General features: G+C 44.2%; 1 protein-coding gene across 2 annotated transcripts in view; it reads left to right on the plus strand.

Moving 5' to 3' along the window:
- CAMK1D (calcium/calmodulin dependent protein kinase ID) overlaps positions 1 to 13,690 on the plus strand; it is a 175,439-nt gene extending 161,749 nt beyond the window's left edge. For both annotated transcript variants that reach the window (XM_083366329.1, XM_083366330.1), the window contains 4 exons: positions 1,581 to 1,659; positions 5,069 to 5,156; positions 7,481 to 7,622; positions 11,078 to 13,690. In XM_083366329.1, coding sequence (XP_083222455.1) covers positions 1,581 to 1,659; positions 5,069 to 5,156; positions 7,481 to 7,622; positions 11,078 to 11,202 — 434 coding nt within the window. In that variant the 3' untranslated portion in view covers positions 11,203 to 13,690. The remainder of the gene's footprint in view (positions 1 to 1,580; positions 1,660 to 5,068; positions 5,157 to 7,480; positions 7,623 to 11,077) is intronic.
- The last annotated feature ends 3,374 nt before the right edge of the window (positions 13,691 to 17,064 follow it).

The raw sequence follows: 17,064 nt of genomic DNA on the forward strand, positions 1-17,064 counted from the left end.
CTCCTCCTTTTTTTCCTTTTCCTTTTTTTAATATGGTGTAGCTGCAGCACCAAAAAAGCCAACACAGTTTGAAAGCTAAAGGTAAAGGTTCCTCCCCACATGCGTGCTAGTCGTTTCCGACTCTAGGGGCCGGTGCTCATCTCCGTTTCAAAGCCGAAGAGCCAGCGTTTGCCCGAGGACATCTCCGTGGTCATGTGGCCGGCATGACTAGATGCCAAAGGCGCACAGAACACTGTTACCTTCCCACCGTAGTGGTCCCTTTTTTTCTACTTGCATTTTTACGTGCTTTCGAACTGCTAGGTTGGCAGAAGCTGGGACGAGTAACAGGCGCTCACTCTGTTACGCGGCACTCGGGATTCGACCCGCCAAACTGCCGACCTTCTGATCGACAAGCTCAGCGTCCTAACCCACTGAGCCACCGCGTCCCAACACAGTTCTAGGCTACGTTAATAGTCGGGTAGAATCAAGATCACGTGAAGTGTTAATACCACTTTATAACACTTTGGTATACTGCAGCCAATTTTCGTCGCCATGATGTAAAAAAGATGTTGAGACTCTAGAAAGAGTGCGGAGAAGAGCAACCAAAATCATTAGAGGACTGGAGGCTAAAACATATGAAGAATTTTGCAGAAGAATATTGCAGAAAATGGGTATATTTGATTTAACTAAAAGAAGGATTAGGGGTGATATGATAGCAGTCTTCCAATATTTGAGGGGCTGCCACAAGGAAGAGGGGGGTCAACTTATTCTCCAAAGCACTAGAGGGCAGGACAAGAAGCAACAGATGGAAACTGATCAAGGAGAGAAGCAACCTAGAACTAAGGAGAAATTTCCTAACGGTGAGAACAATTAACCAGTGAACGGCTTTCCTCCAGAAGTTGTGGTTACTCCAACATTGGAGGCTTTTAAGAAGAGATTGGACAACCATTTGCCCGAAATAGTAGAGTGTTTCCTGTCTGAGCAGAGGGTCATGTCTAGAAGACCTCCAGGGTCCCTTCCAACACATTCTGTTATAAAGGTAAAGGTTCCCCCGCACATGCATGCTAGTCATTTCCAACTCTAGGGGCCGGTGCTCATCTCCGTTTCAAAGCCAAAGAGCCAGCGCTTGTCCGAGGACGTCTCTGTGGTCATGTGGCCAGCATGACTAGACGCCAAAGCCAGACATGTCAAACTCATGATGTCACATGATGTCACACAACGTATCAGGACGGTTTTGCCATTGCTGGCAATGGGGTGGGCACAGCTTCTAGATGACACGTCCGGCCTGCGGGCCAGCAGTTTGACACCCCTGTGTTAATCAATTGTAAGTCTCCAGTTAATAAACCCAGCTATATCTCCCTTTTCCGAGAAACCCACGAAGAGCAACTGTGCAAGTAAAATAAGACTGTAGGAGTCATGACAGCAACCTGGGTGTTGAGCCGAGCTTCATGACATAATCAATGCGTTGAATTGATTATTCATGTAATTCCCTTTATAGTCAGGTTTGGGCTGCATTGTGATGGCTTTATAATACCACTGTGCCATTTTGTTCCTTCAGCTACCAAATATCTGTTTCTTTCTGCTTTTTTCCTTTCTCCCAGCTAAAGATTTTATTCGGAACTTGATGGAGAAAGACCCCAACAAAAGATATACCTGTGAACAGGCAGCCCGACATCCGTGGTAAGCCGAGTTCTTCAACCAGTTGTCATGTTCATAAATTCCCGTAATTCATCTCTGGGGAAGATCTTAGTGGAAAGGAGAAGAAAGAGAAGGCACAGAAAACATAATTCTAATATCATAGCCTGTCAGGAATACAGACTAGAATTTAAAGCTCTTGGCAACCAGGTCTTATGATTACAATCAGACGGTACACATAGATCTGAGACTCAGTCTAGGTAAGCAGAAAGCAGAGAGGAGATTTTTTTTAAAAAGGAAAACTAAAGCACTGAAAAATTGAATGCTCTTTCCCTCGCCATAAAGGAAGATTTACTATGTGCTCTCAGTGAAATGGCAATCTGCCATTCTCATCGTGACTCTCAATTCCTTTTATGTTCACCCTTCCTCTCCTTTCTTTAATGGAAAAAGAGGCAGGTATTATTGTCCCACTGAATTGACATTAATGTATTATGAACCCACACCTCAGTCATATCTCGACTGCTAAACTGTAAATGACCACTAGGGGGACGTATGATGCAGAAAGGACATAGGATACATTTTGCTGCCATCTAGTGGTTGCCTGAAGTTTTGCGGTGTAAACTGATAGGCCTAATTTTGGACTGTGTGTTTAGCTATGCTTCTCCAATGGGTCAACCGTGCTGTTTGAAGCTGTACTTTAATTATCCCCAATAGCAAGGATGTAATTTCGAAGGGGGATATAGAACAATAATAATCAACTGTAGTCTTCATGAGACAGAAAACTATGAATTTTGCCCTGTGGCCACGGTTTAGTAAAAATAAGTCCAATTTTAGTCCTATATCTCTTCAAAGATGAGGGAAGCAGGTTGATAACTGCCGAGAAAAACAAAGCTATAGAAAAAAATGGTAATGGAGAAAACCAAAAAGATAATTTCAGCCCCTTTAAGTAAGCATCAGGATCTGTTGTCTCAAAGATGCTTTTCAAAAGGCCACTGGACTTCCTTTGTTTTTCCTTCTTGTCATCCAAGAAGACTTTTTTAGTTCTAACTGAATGGTGGAGGATGATTGTGAATCTCCCTAGACATCAGGATCTGTTGTTAGTTTTTGCAAAACATTTTAGGATTCAGCATAGAGAGAAACCCCCCTCTTTAGATTTAATCCAGGATCATTGGATGATGTGAAGCAAACGTCTGATGATTTCAATATGTAATTCTGGGATGAGCTGGCTAGCAGCTCGGCCACCAGTAGTTGCTATTTCTGCTGCTTTTCCTGGATGTGTCTTTAGAGTTTGCTAGAGTTTGCATTCCATCAAGCAGTGAGGGTTCATTGATTTAAATCACACCACAGAATATTTCATGAGTTGCTTTGAGTATCTTAAATCTTTGTTGTGGCGGCCAAAATCTTGAGTGTAGTCTATCTTCTCCAGGCTGTGCTTGCTGGTCAGATTCCATGTATCCTTTCTCACTGGCTGCAAATATTCCCTTACTTCTTTTGATAAAATTCTAAACCACATACTCCGGTCTTGAGGAACTTCCACTGACACAAATAGATTTTTTTAGGAAGCAGAAGGACAAAGAATAAGTCAACTGGTCAAGCACAGAAGATACTTTGAAGGGAGAAGGCCAACTCTGGATTTCTGATGATTCAGGGCTGTGGGGAATCTTCCCTCTCATTTACAAGGCAAGACCAGAAAAGCTTGACCTGCCAAATTTTGTAAGGAAGCTGTTAAAGAGAGCTTGGATCCTTTTGTTTATGGAAGGAAAGAAAAACCCGGTGGTGTTCAGCAAGGCTGACTGAAGATGTGCCAAGGGTTTTCCACTGACCCATCCACAATAAAAATCCAAGCTTAGGTATCTGCTCTTGGCCAGATGTTTTCCTTGGCAAGATCTCTAGGCCATAGCGGCTCATCTAGAAAGCTAAGTAGAATCAGCCCTGCAGAATATTTGAATGAGAGATTATCCACCAGGAAACCATGGAGTTGCAAGCTAGTTTGGGAATCTGAAACCACGGTTCTGCAGGAGACGAACAGGCAGAGCTGGGAGGGAGTTAAGCAAGTCATCAGCCAAGAGTCATTACATTCCCACAAAGGGTCAAACTCCAACGTCTCTTGAATTCTGTTGACCCTTAGCTGGCGCCAATTTAACTTTGAACTTCAGTTGACTGGATTCTTGTGTAGAGGCTTTAGCAATAAATCTTCTGAGCTGCAATTTAAGATATCCTGATTCTTTGCACCTGATAGTCCCCCGAAGAAAGCAACTTCACTCTTGTTGCCATGAAAAGCACATGGCTTTGTTTATGGAGTCTCCATAAGTTGATTCAGGTCAAAGGAAACTTCTGAGTTCCTCCTTCTTCTGTTGCTTCCATCTTTCCTTCTTGGCTTCCCTCCAAGAGGTCTAAAGCACTACTGCTGATGCTCAAAATGGCAGATGAAATAAAAATGCCTTTCTAGGGAGGATATTCTGAAGCAAGGGTTATCAATACAGGGAAGTTTTTCTTTTGTGTTGCCACTTCAAGCGACTCTTGTCTCAAACGTCCTCAGAGAATTGCTTCAACAGTAGATAACAAGGCAACTTAAGAAGAGACATTAAAGAAATGGTCTATATCCCAGTCAGATCATGATCCTAATAGGTGGAAAACTCTTGAGCACATAGCCCCTGTCCAGAATCAGGATTTCTGTTCGAGAATCACCTTCCAGATCAACCAGGACCTAGTCTGATAGCAAGGAGAACTTCCAACTGGACGAATGTCCACATCAAGGTGAAGATTAGACCAGGGGTGTCAAACTCAATTTCATTGAGGGCCGCATCAGCATTGTGGTTGCCCTCAGGGGGCTGGGTGGGCGTGGCCAGGGTGGGTGTGGCCTACTGGGTGGGTGTGGCTAGAGTGCGTATGGCCTACTGGGTGGACGTGGCCAGCTCTACATCGTTGGCATCAAGGGTGCCTATGGGGGCCTGGGCAGGAGTGGGACAGATCTGAGGGTCTCTGGCGGAAGGAGGGTCTCTGGGCCAGGGCCAAGGCAGTGGGGGCCGTTCCCTCACTGTTTCCAGGATGGCTTCGTGGGCCACATGAAACCACTTCGCAGGCCAGATCCGGCCCCCAGGCCTTGTGTTTGACATGTCTGGATTAGACAATTTTGAGAGTAAGCTATATGATTCTGGTCCTTCACTAAATATAACCCTGCTGGTTGAGAGGTCTACAGCGAGCTTTCCTGAGGCTCATCTTATGGGAAATGATTTTTTTTTCATCCAAGAATAAAATACACCGCTGCGTTTAATTCTGAGTTTCCTTGGTAACTATTAGGGCAGTTATCCTCTTACTGAACCCGTTGATAAAAATGTAGAGCTGGATTTCATTCTTGTTTTGGTAAAAACGACGAGGAACGTTCCTACAGTTGTAAACTCTGAAAAGCAATGGCTTCATCAAACATCTTCCTTATTTTATTTTATTGTTTCAGGATCGCCGGTGACACAGCCCTCAGCAAAAATATCCACGAGTCCGTCAGCGCTCAGATTCGCAAGAACTTTGCAAAAAGCAAATGGAGAGTGAGTTCTCAGATGGTTTACGCTGTTGGAGAAGGTTGGCTGGCTGGCTGGCTGGCTGACTGGCTGACTAGCTATCTGGCTGGCTGGCTGGCTGGCTGCCTGACTAGCTATCTGACTGACTGGCTGGCTGGCTGGCTGACTAGCTATGTGACTGACTGACTGGCTGGCTGGCTGGCTGGCTGGCTGGCTGGCTGGCTGGCTGACTAGCTATCTTACTGACTGGCTGGTTGTCTGTCTGTCTGTCTGACTAGCTATCTGACTGACAGACTGGCTGGCTGGCTGGCTGGTTGACTAGCTATCTGATTGACTGGCTGGCTGGCTGGCTGGCTGACTGGCTGACTAGCTATCTGACTGACTGGCTGGCTGGCTGACTGGCTGACTAGCTATCTGACTAGCTATCTGATTGACTGACTGGCTGACTAGCTATCTGACTGACTGGCTGGCTGTCTGTCTGTCTGACTAGCTATCTGATTGGCTGACTGGCTGACTAGCTATCTGACTGACTGACTGACTGACTGGCTGGCTGGCTGACTGGCTGGCTGTCTGATTGACTGATTCATTCATTCATGCATGCATGCATGCTTTGTAAAGCATACATGAAGACATTTTCTCATCTTTCCAAGATTATGATTCTTGTTCTCCTCAGGAAAATTTAGCTTGGCCTAGTCATGCTGTTCCTTTATGAATAAGTGCTGTTGAATTCAGCGTCGGGAGAAATCTCCTAAGACAATGAAACCATCTTATGTTTTAATTCTGTTTCTGTTTTCTTCCGTGCAACGGGCAAATTCATGGATTAAGGGAAAATTGCAGATTCTGATTTTATTCATCCATCCTAAACCCTTCTGGTTCCAAACTCCCAGAGGCACACTTTCCCTAGTGGGCCTCAGAAGAATTAAGTTCAAATCCCAATTAAATTAAAAACCTGCAGGCTTTTAAGAAGAGATTGGACAGCCGTTTGTCTGAAATAGTAGAGTCCCAAGGGTTGGAATAGAAGACCTCCAAGGTCCCTTCCGACACTGTTATTCTGTTCTTTTAAATCAATATCACCAAAATAAATATCAATATCACCAAAACAAAGCTAGGAACAATACTTTCAATTTTAAAAAAACTATATTTAAAAAAAAATCTAGTAAAAATTGCCCGGCCATCAGATAGGCCATCTTTTGTGACAGCAAATTACCGGTTTAGTCTCTGTGAGGTAAAACATTTTATTTCATTAGACAGACTTCCTGGGGTGGGGTGTTATGCTTTTGTACTGCTGTGGAAAGGATCATTTTCTCTAAATAGGGGGAGAGGAAAAAAATATATTATTTTCCAGGGTATGTGAGGTGGTGTTGGATATTTCCAAACTACTAACTGGAATGAAAAAGAAGTAATGTGATCATTTTTATTTTATTTTATTTTCCTTTGTGTGTGTGTGTGTCCTTTTGGTGCATGTCCTAAACAAAATCTGCCTTGTGTGAAGGCTGGAACAAAACCTGTCAAAGGGGGGAGGGGGGTCCTTTGGTTAAGCCCGCCATCTTGACTTATTTGACTTCTTCAGGGATGCTTCTGCCTTAAATCTTTTACATTTTAGCATTTTGGATGAAAAATACAGGTAGTCCTCGACTTACGACTATAATTGAGACCGGAACATGCGTGGCTAAGTGTAGGAGATGACCAGGTGCAGCCCAAAGGAGGGGTCAAACCCGTCATAAGTCACAAGTCTCTGGCCTCTACAAGAGATCTAAGTCCAGGCCACCTTCAATGTCTTTCTTATCTCCTGCTCATTTCCCTTAACTGTTAGTTAGCCAGATTTTTGTAGAGAGTTTAAGCTTGCAAAACATCTTGATACTCATTTGAACTGCTTGAATCTCCTGATTTCCCAGGCACTTGACACTAAGTGAGGCAATTGTTCCTTTTTCCCCAAGTTTGTTAAGTGAATCACATGGTCATTAAGTGAAACCAGCATCCTCCATTAACTTTGCTCACTAGAAGCCAGCTGGGAAGATCTCAGATGGCAATCCTGTCACCGCAGAAGGCTACGACCATTGCAAATACAGTCTGAGTATTTGCGCCTGAGTTATGATCCTAGGACAGTAAGGATGCTGCAATAGTCATAAACATGAGGACTGGACTTAACTTCCTTTCTGTGCCTTTGTAACTTTGAACAGTCCCTAAACAAATGGTTGTAAGTCAAGGACTGCTTGTGTTCAACCATGCCAGTGCTTGTGTTGTTTGTGGCTTCTCAATGTGATATGCTGGGAGAGCAGATACGCTGAAGCTGTAGTAGTGTCATGTTACTTCTTTTTTTCAAAGTTATTTCTTTGTCTCTTCTTTTCCAGCAAGCTTTTAACGCCACAGCCGTGGTTAGACACATGCGACGGTTACATCTTGGCAATAGTTTGGACAGCGGTTCAAACATTAGTGTCTCAAACAACCTTAGTCTGGCCAACCCACTCCCAGATGGCACATCCAGAAAAGAGTGTAAGTAGCAGGCCCAGGTGTAAAGCGGGGGTTTGGGGCACAGCTTACTTAAACCAATATTGGCCACCTTCTGCTACATAAATATTGACCACCTTCTGCACGATATTGAGCATCCTCAGCATGATATAAAAAAGATGTCGAGACGCTACATACAGTGCAGAGAAGAAGATTAGGGGACTGCAGGCTGAAACGTATGAAGAAGGAGAGTTGCAGGAATTGGGTACATCTAGTACAGTGAAAAGAAGGCGTAAGGGTGATGTGACAGCAGCCTTCCAATATTTGGGGGGCTGCCCCAAAGAAGAGGGAGTCAAGCTCTTCTCCAAAGCACCTGAAGGCAGGATAAGAAGGAATGGATGGTAACTAATCAAGGAAAGAAGCAACCTAGAATTAAGGAGAAATTTCCCGACAGTGAGAACAATAATCAGTCAAACGGCTAGCCTCCAGAAGTTATGGATGATCCCTGAAGGTTTTTAAGAAGAGACTGGAGAGTCATTTGTCCAGAATGGTATAAGGCAGTGTTGGCAAACCTTTCAGAGACCGAGTGCAAAAACCTCAACCCAAAACCCACTTATTTATCGCAAAGTGCCAGGGCTACATTAGCATTGTGGTGCCCGCGTGGGGGGGGGTGGCCCACTGGGTGGGCGTGGCTGCAGTGGGCATGGCTGCAGTGGTCACAGCAGACTGGGCGTGGCCACCTCAATGTTGTTCGTGGGGGGGAATGCCTGTGGGGGCTGGGCAGGGTTGGGGGAGATCCACGGGGTCTCTGGTGGGTTGGGCCTGTTCCCTTCACGCACCCGATACACTTTGGCCCCACCTCGGGCCGCCGCCACCAGCAGCTTGCACAGGTCCATTAGGCCGCCACCGCCACCCAGAGCGGCAGCCCCGCCCAGCAAGCCAAAAGCCACCCCGAGTGGGGAAAGCTGGATCCCCATCGGCGCCATGAACCCCTGCTCCCAGCTAGGATTGCGTGACTCCCCCCCATCTCCACTGGGCCTGGGTGGCCTTTGGCCTGCTGGGCATGGGCGTGCTCTACCACCTCTACTCGAGCTTGCTAGCCAGCTGCTTTGCCTCCTTTGTGCTAGATGCGGCTGCCGCTCCGGGTGGCGACAGCCTAATGGACCTGCACAAGCTGCTGGCGATGATGCGTGTGCCCCCAGAGAGGACTCTGAGTGCCGCCTCTGGCACGCGTGCCATAGGTTCGCCACCACTGGTATAAGGTCTCCTGCTTGAGTAGGGAATTGGACTAGAAGATCTCCAAGGTCCCTTCCAACTCTTATTCTAGTCCAGGGGTGTCAAACTCAATTTCATTGAGGGCCACATCAGCATTGCGGTTGCCCTCAGGGGGCCGGGTGGGTGTGGCCGGGGTGGGCGTGGCCTACTGGGTGGGCGTGGCCAGCTCTACATCATTCGCATCAAGGGTGCCTATGGGGGCCTGGGCAGGAGTGGGACAGATCTGAGGGTCTCTGGCAGAAGGAGGGTCTCTGGGCCAGGGCCAAGGCAGTGGGGGCTGGTCCCTCACTGTTTCCAGGGTGGCTTCGCGGGCCACATGAAACCACTTCGCGGGCCGGATCCGGCCCCCGGGCCTTGTGTTTGACATGTCTGCTAGTCTGTTATTCTGCTCTGCCTGATATTTAACTATTCCTCGGTCGTGGCGATCAGCCACGATTGCACGTCCTTTCAATCCAGTCTTTCAGCTGTCTGTTCTTTGTTGGAAATACTTGGTAGGATGAAATGTAACTTGAGGACATGCTCAGACTTTGCAAAATAGAAGCGAGCAATGTTTCCTCACGACAAATAAATGAAAACAGATTTGGAGTTCTGGAAGTCGTGTTATCAGGAAGGAAGAGGTGGTAGAGACGAGCTGTATTAAACTATGGCATCCAAGGGCAACATGGACTTTGGTAGAACCTTCAAGATTAATCAAGATATACAGAGGGTTGATTGCTATCAGGTTTTAAATACGACTGGTGGGATTCCAGAACGGCTAAACCCAAGAGACAGCCCCATAGAGGAGGTTGAGAGTTGAGTATTGCCTTCCCAACTAGCACTTATAATGGGTTAAGAATTCCCAATTTTTGCAAAAGAGATTGGACCGTTCTACCGTAGTGTAATTTGATTGCCTCTCCTTGCACTGACGTCTCTCTGTTTCATCATTGCTACTCAGAAGTCACCTATGAAGGATTCTGGCAGACTGAAATGTAGTAGATCTCGTCATTGACCTAGACTAGAGAGAGCATCAGAAACAAGTTCCTTCAAAGAGAAAATATGTTTTTATTACCCCTCAGATCTACCTAGCCAACTGCTTCTGAAATAATGCAGGCCTAGAGATGGCTTGTCTTCCTCTGAAAACATTATTATATTTGGAGCCTGGTCTGGATTTCCTGGAACACGGGGTCTGATCTCACAGCCAAGTCAGGTTGCTCACCAACTCTCAGGTGGCTGGCTTGGCTCATGCAGCTGTCATTTTTATCGCCAGAATTCAATGTATCTTATCTCCAAATGTCACTTCCTCTCTAGAGCCAAAAGGATGGTATGCTGGAGACAGTCAACAAGGCAGCTCCCCCTGGGAATTTATGTCACTAATACCGGAAGATTTATTCCTGATTCGGAATTCAGTATCTAAATGCATCTTCAGGATCCTGGTGTCCATCATCATTGTTCTGATCGGTGACATGTAGGCAAATGAGAATAATAAGGACTCGCAAAGGAGTCCGTTAGGGTGAATCTTTTTTTTTTAATTGAATCAAGTCGTATTTATTTATTATGGCCATAGAGCAGCATAAGAAGGTAGAGTGCAAACAATTAGAGGTAGTCTCAACTTACAACCTGTTCCTTTAGAGACCGCTCAGAGTTACAAGGGTGCTGGAAAAAGGGACCGTTTTTTTCACACTTACAACATTGTAGCGTGCCTGTAATCATACGATCAAAATTCAGACACTTGGCAGCCCGTTCATACTTACGACGGTCGCAGTGTCCCGGGGTCACGCAATCAATCCCCTTTTGCCACCTTCTGACGGAACAAAGTCAATGGGGGGGGGGGAAGCCAAATTCGACCATCTTATTAAATTAGCCACTGCAGTGTTTCACTTAACAACTGGCAAGCAAGGTCATAAAACGGGGCAAAACTCACTCAACAAATGTCTCGCTTAGCAACATAAATTTGGGGGCTCCGTTGTGGCTGTAAGTCAGAGACTACCTATAATCTTAAAAGTTTCTCCTTCATGAATGTAGCAAGTCTGTGGTTATCATTAGCTGTCGCAACAAATTCAACAGGTTAATTATGCTTGGGGTAAAGCCTAATTCTCTTATCACGGTCTGTTCTGAAGTTCCTTCCCTGGGGGGGGAATTGGGGCTAAATGTTAGATCTCTCCTTCCCAACTTACGTCCTCTGAGCGTTACACCGCTCGGTTGCATAGAGGTTGATCGGTGACGTCTCTTTCTCTCTCTTCTTTCAGGTATGAACCCCTCTGCGCTCTGTAGTTTTGCTTCTTCAGCTTCAACCGGCATTTCTGCTGTAGGAGAGAAGAGGCCCAGACAGACCACGATAACCACAACCACAATACACACAGGGACCAAGTGATCCAGGACAACCCCGGGATCCCACCCACAGGGAAGTTGTCAAGAGACGGGAGAAAAGATTCCCCAACCCCACCCCGTGCCCAAACCAGGCAGGGAATGGAAACTTTCTCCCAGGTGATTTCATCCTGCATCGCAAAACACATCGAAGCATTAGAAGAATAGAAGGATTTTTTTTAAAACAACAACAACAACAACAACAACACACAAAATAAATGGCCATATTTTATACCGCGATTCAGAAAAGTGGTATTCATCACGAAGGGCAGTGACTTCGGGAGGATGGGGTGGAGAGTGACCCCTTGGTTCTGGCTCCAGGAATCCGAAATGTTCTCACTGTGTTGGACCTGTGTTGGTTCCTCAATGATTTAACTCTGTCCACGGCATTGGTACCCATACCTGCTTTGGTTTTCCTGAACAAAATAGCGCAACTGGATTATTTAGAGTAATTTCAAATGGTTGTGGTTTTGTTTTTGCTTCATTTCTTTGTTTTTTCAGCTTTCCGAGGGGGAGGCGATATACTTGGGTGTTGTTTTTTTTCAGAAGTAGAGAATACAAAGAAGTTTGCATTAATCTTTCAAATCAGGAAGGCTGTCATGGCCTGTTTTATATGTATATATATGTATACATTATATATATACATATTTTTCTTAACTCCGTAACTTTGGACTGCAGACTTGTCTGGATCTTGCAATGACGTTGAAAATGAACAGCTTTTAGCACCTTATCTTGTCAAGAAAATGGGAACAAGTTCTCTGTTTCCTCCCAGCCCCACGGAAGGGGGATGGATTTCAGAAGAGGGCGCTGTGCTAATCCCTGAAATAATAATTTTATTTTCTGTTTGCATTCACACCAGACCCATCTCGATGGGCTCCAAAATGGGGCTTGAAGAATTTCCCTTTTTATTCTTTCCCCTTTTCAATTGAACTGAGGGGTGGGGGTGGGGAAAGCCCCTACAAAAATTTTATTATGGCCAAAGACCAGCATATTCCATGCAATGTAAAAAAAGGATAGGGCAGTATAAAAATGACAGTATAAAAAGCAAAGAATGAAACAGGATGGAGGAACTCGAGAAGTTCATAAGCACATCAGAATAGACACATCAGGAAATAAATGTACTGTAAAAGGCTTCAGTATGATTCTTTCTTGTAAAATATGGAATAGTTTGTTTTAAATTGAATCTCCCAAGCAAAAGGGCTGGACAGCCTTTCACCCAAACCAAATGTCATTTTCGCCCCCATGAATATAGCAATTAGAAAAAGGGTGGGTTAATATTTTTTTCCCCAGTACTGACCCAGCATTCATTTACAGCGAGCTGTGCAGTGATTCCTGAGTCTTTCAGAAATGTTAGGCAATTGTGATATTAAAATCCACCTTGCGTTGAAATGTGATCTTCCCAGAAATGTACAAAAATACATCTGATTTTGCCATTGTGGTTTACTTAAGGCTCAAATATACTGCTTTGCAAACCTGGAAACAAATTGCTGGCATGCAGCACTTGGAATGAAGGTGGATTGTGCTAGAATCTTTCTGTACAGCTTTCCTTCAAAGAATAGGACTGGGATTTAACATGAGAGGCAGGAAAGCCTTTTTATGACGCCTTGATTTAGCTAAAATGGATCCATAAAGAGGAAGAAGAATTCAGCTCCCAAGCCACCAGTTCGAACTCTCTCCATCCATTCTTGAGCCAGAAAACAAAATAGACATGAAATTTTGATCTTTTTTATCCTGCCTCTTGAAATACTACGTTAAGGGCAGAGATCGTGTTACTGGAGTCCATAATACTTCAAAACCACGGGCTGTGGACTGAAAGCTGAAATTGAAACAGATATAAACATCTGTTGCTATGCTGTGAATTCTCAATCATGGGTAAAGCAACCCAGCACAATCCTGTATCCTGAGAATAAAAAGCTCCGTTAGCTTCCAGGACAAGCATTTGAATATTTAGATCAGTCTGCGTGGTTTTAATTCTAATGCTACACCCATGAAGACACTTGGAAAATGTCCCTTTCTCTTGCAGATTTGCCTGTCTGATTAAAAAAGACTAGTTAATAAAATCATCTACACTATATTAGGCGAGAACATAGCACAGAATAAAGCAATAGGCCAGTGAGAAAAACACCCATCGGGCATACGTCCTTCCCATTAAAATCAATATAAATGCTTAAATGTGGGCTGGACCCCATCTCTGATGGCCAGAATTAACTCTTAACAGTATTTCTCTCTTCCTTATTCCTTTCTCTGTCTCTTTTTTTCCCTTTATCCCAAGGCTTTACAATGTAAAGCCTCTCCAGACTAGCATTGATATTACCTAGTTGGGTAATGAAACATCTGCAGGAAAATAACCAAGCTCAGAGAGCATCATTTCAACCCTGAGCTACAAATATTCTCCTTTATGTCTGTGTTGTAATGTTATACATTGTTGTTGTTAGTTGCAAAGTCGTGTCCGACCCATCGCGACCCCATGGACAACGTTCCTCCAGGCCTTCCTGTCCTCTACCATGCCTCCTGCTTCAGTGACTCCATCCAACCACCTCATTCTCTGTCGTCCCATTCTTCTCTTGCCCTCAACCTTTCCCAGCATTAGGCTCTTCTCCAGTGAGTCCTTCCTTCTCATTAGGTGGCCAAAGTATTTGAGTTTCAACTTCAGGATCTGACCTAAAGAGCAGTCAGGGTTGATCTCCTCTAGGACTGACCGGTTTGATCGCCTTGCAGTCCAAGGGACTCGCAAGAGTCTTCTCCAGCACCATAGTTCAAAGGCCTCAATTCTCTGGCGCTCAGCCTTTCTTATGGTCCAACTTTCACAGCCATACATTGCAACTGGGAAGACCATAGCCTTGACTATACGCACTTTTGTTGGCAGGGTGATGTCTCTGCTTTTTAGTGTGCTGTCTAGATTTGCCATGGCTTTCCTCCCCAGGAGCAAGCATCTTTTAATTTCTTGACTACAGTCCCCATCTGCGGTGATCTTGGAGCCCAGGAAAATAAAATCTGTCACTACCTCCATTTGCCAGGAATTAAGAGGGCCAGATGCCATGATCTTGGTTATCTTAATGTTAAGTTTCAAGCCAAATGTTATACATTGAAAGTCCTTTTAATTTGGTGAAATCATATAGCAAAGGAGAATCACTGTTCTGTTTTATTTCAATCTGGGGGGAAAAAAGTTCCCCAATGCCCCTATTTTTCATAAATCAAAGATTTTTCAGTCAGAGCTAATGTTTTTTTTTAAAATCTATTTTAATAATGAGAAGTTTCAAAAGTACCCATTCCAATTCTCAGGGTCCCAGCAACTGATCTACATGCCTGGTTTTGTTTTATCTTAGGTCGCAGGTAGGTTTAGAATCCTTATGTCATTCACCATTTTTAAGAAAAATGCAAAGTTTGGGAAAGGGTATCTGCGTACAGAAGAGGGGAAAATAGATTCTATTTTTATTTGGGTTTTTTAAAATAAATAAATAAAGTGATACATGCATACTATGGCACTACATTTATAGAAACATTTGTTTAAGAGAGATTTTTTCATTTTTTCTCGATGAAAAAACAATATAGTCATGGTTTTTGTGTGAGGTTTTCCATTCCCCACCCCCAGTTGAGGAATGGTGGGAAGCAGATAGGTAAAGCCAAGCCTTGGTACAGAATTGGGAATTGTTGCTGGAAGAATTAACAACGAGATGTCTAATAAATGCATGAAACTGCACTGCATGTTTTGATGACTCTGCTTGCTTTTCCAGTCTTTGGCTTTGTATGGGGGAAAAAAAACTTTCCGAATCCGTAGGCTTTCTTCCATCTCTTAGATTTGATTTTTGTAAAACGTATCTCATTCTATAGCTTCTACTCAGGCAAGTGGAAAAGCTAAGCAAGCAAGGATTAGGGATAGAACCAAGAAGTGTTAGTACCACTTTATAATGCCTTAGTAAGGCCACACTTGGAATACTGTATCCAGTTTTGGTCTCCACAATGTAAAAAAGGTGTTCAGATTCTAGAAAGAGGACAGAAAAGAACAACAAAGACAAATTAGGAGTCTGGAGGCTAAGACATATGAAGAACGATTGCAGGAATTGGGTATGTCTACTCTAGTTTAAAGGGACATGGTGGCTCAGTGGGTTAGGACACTGAGCTTGTCGATCAGAAGGTCGGCAGTTTGGCGGGTCGAATCCCGAGTGCCGCGTAACAGAGTGAGCGCCTGTTACTCGTCCCAGCTTCTGCCAACCTAGCAGTTCGAAAGCACGTAAAAATGCAAGTAGAAAATAGGGACCGCTACGGTGGGAAGGTAACAGCGTTCCGTGCGCCTTTGGCATCTAGTCATGCCGGCCACATGACCATGGAGACGTCCTCGGACAAGCGCTGGCTCTTCGGCTTTGAAACGGAGATGAGCACCGGCCCCTAGAGTCGGAAACGACTAGCACGCATGTGCGGGGGAACCTTTACCTTTACCTTTTTACTCTAGTTTAATGAAAAAAGGACTAGAGGTGACATGATAGCAGTGTTTCAGTATTTGAGGGGCTGCCACAAAGAAGAGGGGGGGCAACTTCTTCTCCAAAGCACCTGAAGGTAGTCCAAGAAACGATGGAAAGTAATCAAGGAGAGAAGCAATCTAGAACTAAGAAATTTCCTGACAATGAGGGCAATTAACCAGTGGAACAACCTGCCTCCAGAAGTGGTGAATGCTCCAACACTGGAGGCTTTTAAGAAGAGACTGGACAGCCACTTGTCTGAAATGGTATAGGGTCTCCTGGACTAGAAGACCTCCAAGATCCCTTCCAACTCTATTATTCTGTATCTCTTGGTTTTTTTCTTTCAGAATGTTTTGCTACTCATCCAAGAAGCTTCTTCAGTTCTGCCAATCTCAGCTAAAGAACAGAAGAAGCTTCTTGGAAGAGAAGCAAAACGTTTTCCAAGAAAAAACAACAAGAAGAAAGTCCAGTTGCCTTTTGGAAAAAAAAAGTACCATCTTAAGTCTTGCAGCATCAGTAGGAATGTGGGAAGGAAGAAAAGAAACAGTATTAACACAATGTCACAAAACCCGCACAATGGCTTCATACGTGACGATGCTTTGCATAATTGGGTAGCTTTGAGACGTTGCTTTGCTTCCTTGATTGGAAGATCAGAAAGCATCAGTGAAAAAACGGTTTGCAATGATTTCTTTCCCCTTATGGGACACAGAATTGGGAATTTCCTAAGTTCTCGCCACATTATGCAGGATGAAATTGTATTCCAATAACAACCGTTATTGAGGAAAGCACTTTCTCTGTGCATTGCGTCCTTTTTTTTTTTTTTTTGGAAGAAAGAAAAAGGAAAGTTCCATTAAATATTGCATAATCCTCTGCAACAGGATGTTTCCACAGGAATTTCCTGGCAAATGCAAGTGGGAAGTTGGAAAGCTGGCAGATATAGATAGAAGATGTGCATACATTTTTTTTAAATTTTCACATGGCTGCGGTGAGTTGGCTGCAGCAGGTTGTCTGGTTCTGTGAATTGTAGAAGTTGGAGCACTCTAGTCAAAGTCAAAACACTTTCAGCAGAGCCATTTAAGAATCTCTGGGGTCTTCACAACTCAAGTCACACTGAAATTAATGGTGCTCAAAAGTGCTTCGCTTTGATTAAAAGTGGTTCGCTTTGATTTTGGTCACCACAATATAAAAAAGATGCTGAGACTCTGGAAAGAGTACAGAGAAGAGCAACAATGATGATGATCAGGGAGGCTAAAACATATGAAGAACGGTTGCAGGAATTAATTGGGTATGTCTATTTTAATCAAAAGAAGGACTAGGGGGGACTTGATAGCAGTCTTCTAATATTTGAGGGGCTGCCACAAAGAAAAGGGAGTCAACCTATTCTCCAGACCGCCTGAAGGCAGGACAAGAAG

The sequence above is a fragment of the Vipera ursinii genome (assembly GCF_947247035.1).
Source record: "Vipera ursinii genome assembly, chromosome: 6".
In the NCBI taxonomy this organism is placed as follows: Eukaryota; Metazoa; Chordata; class Lepidosauria; order Squamata; family Viperidae; genus Vipera; species Vipera ursinii.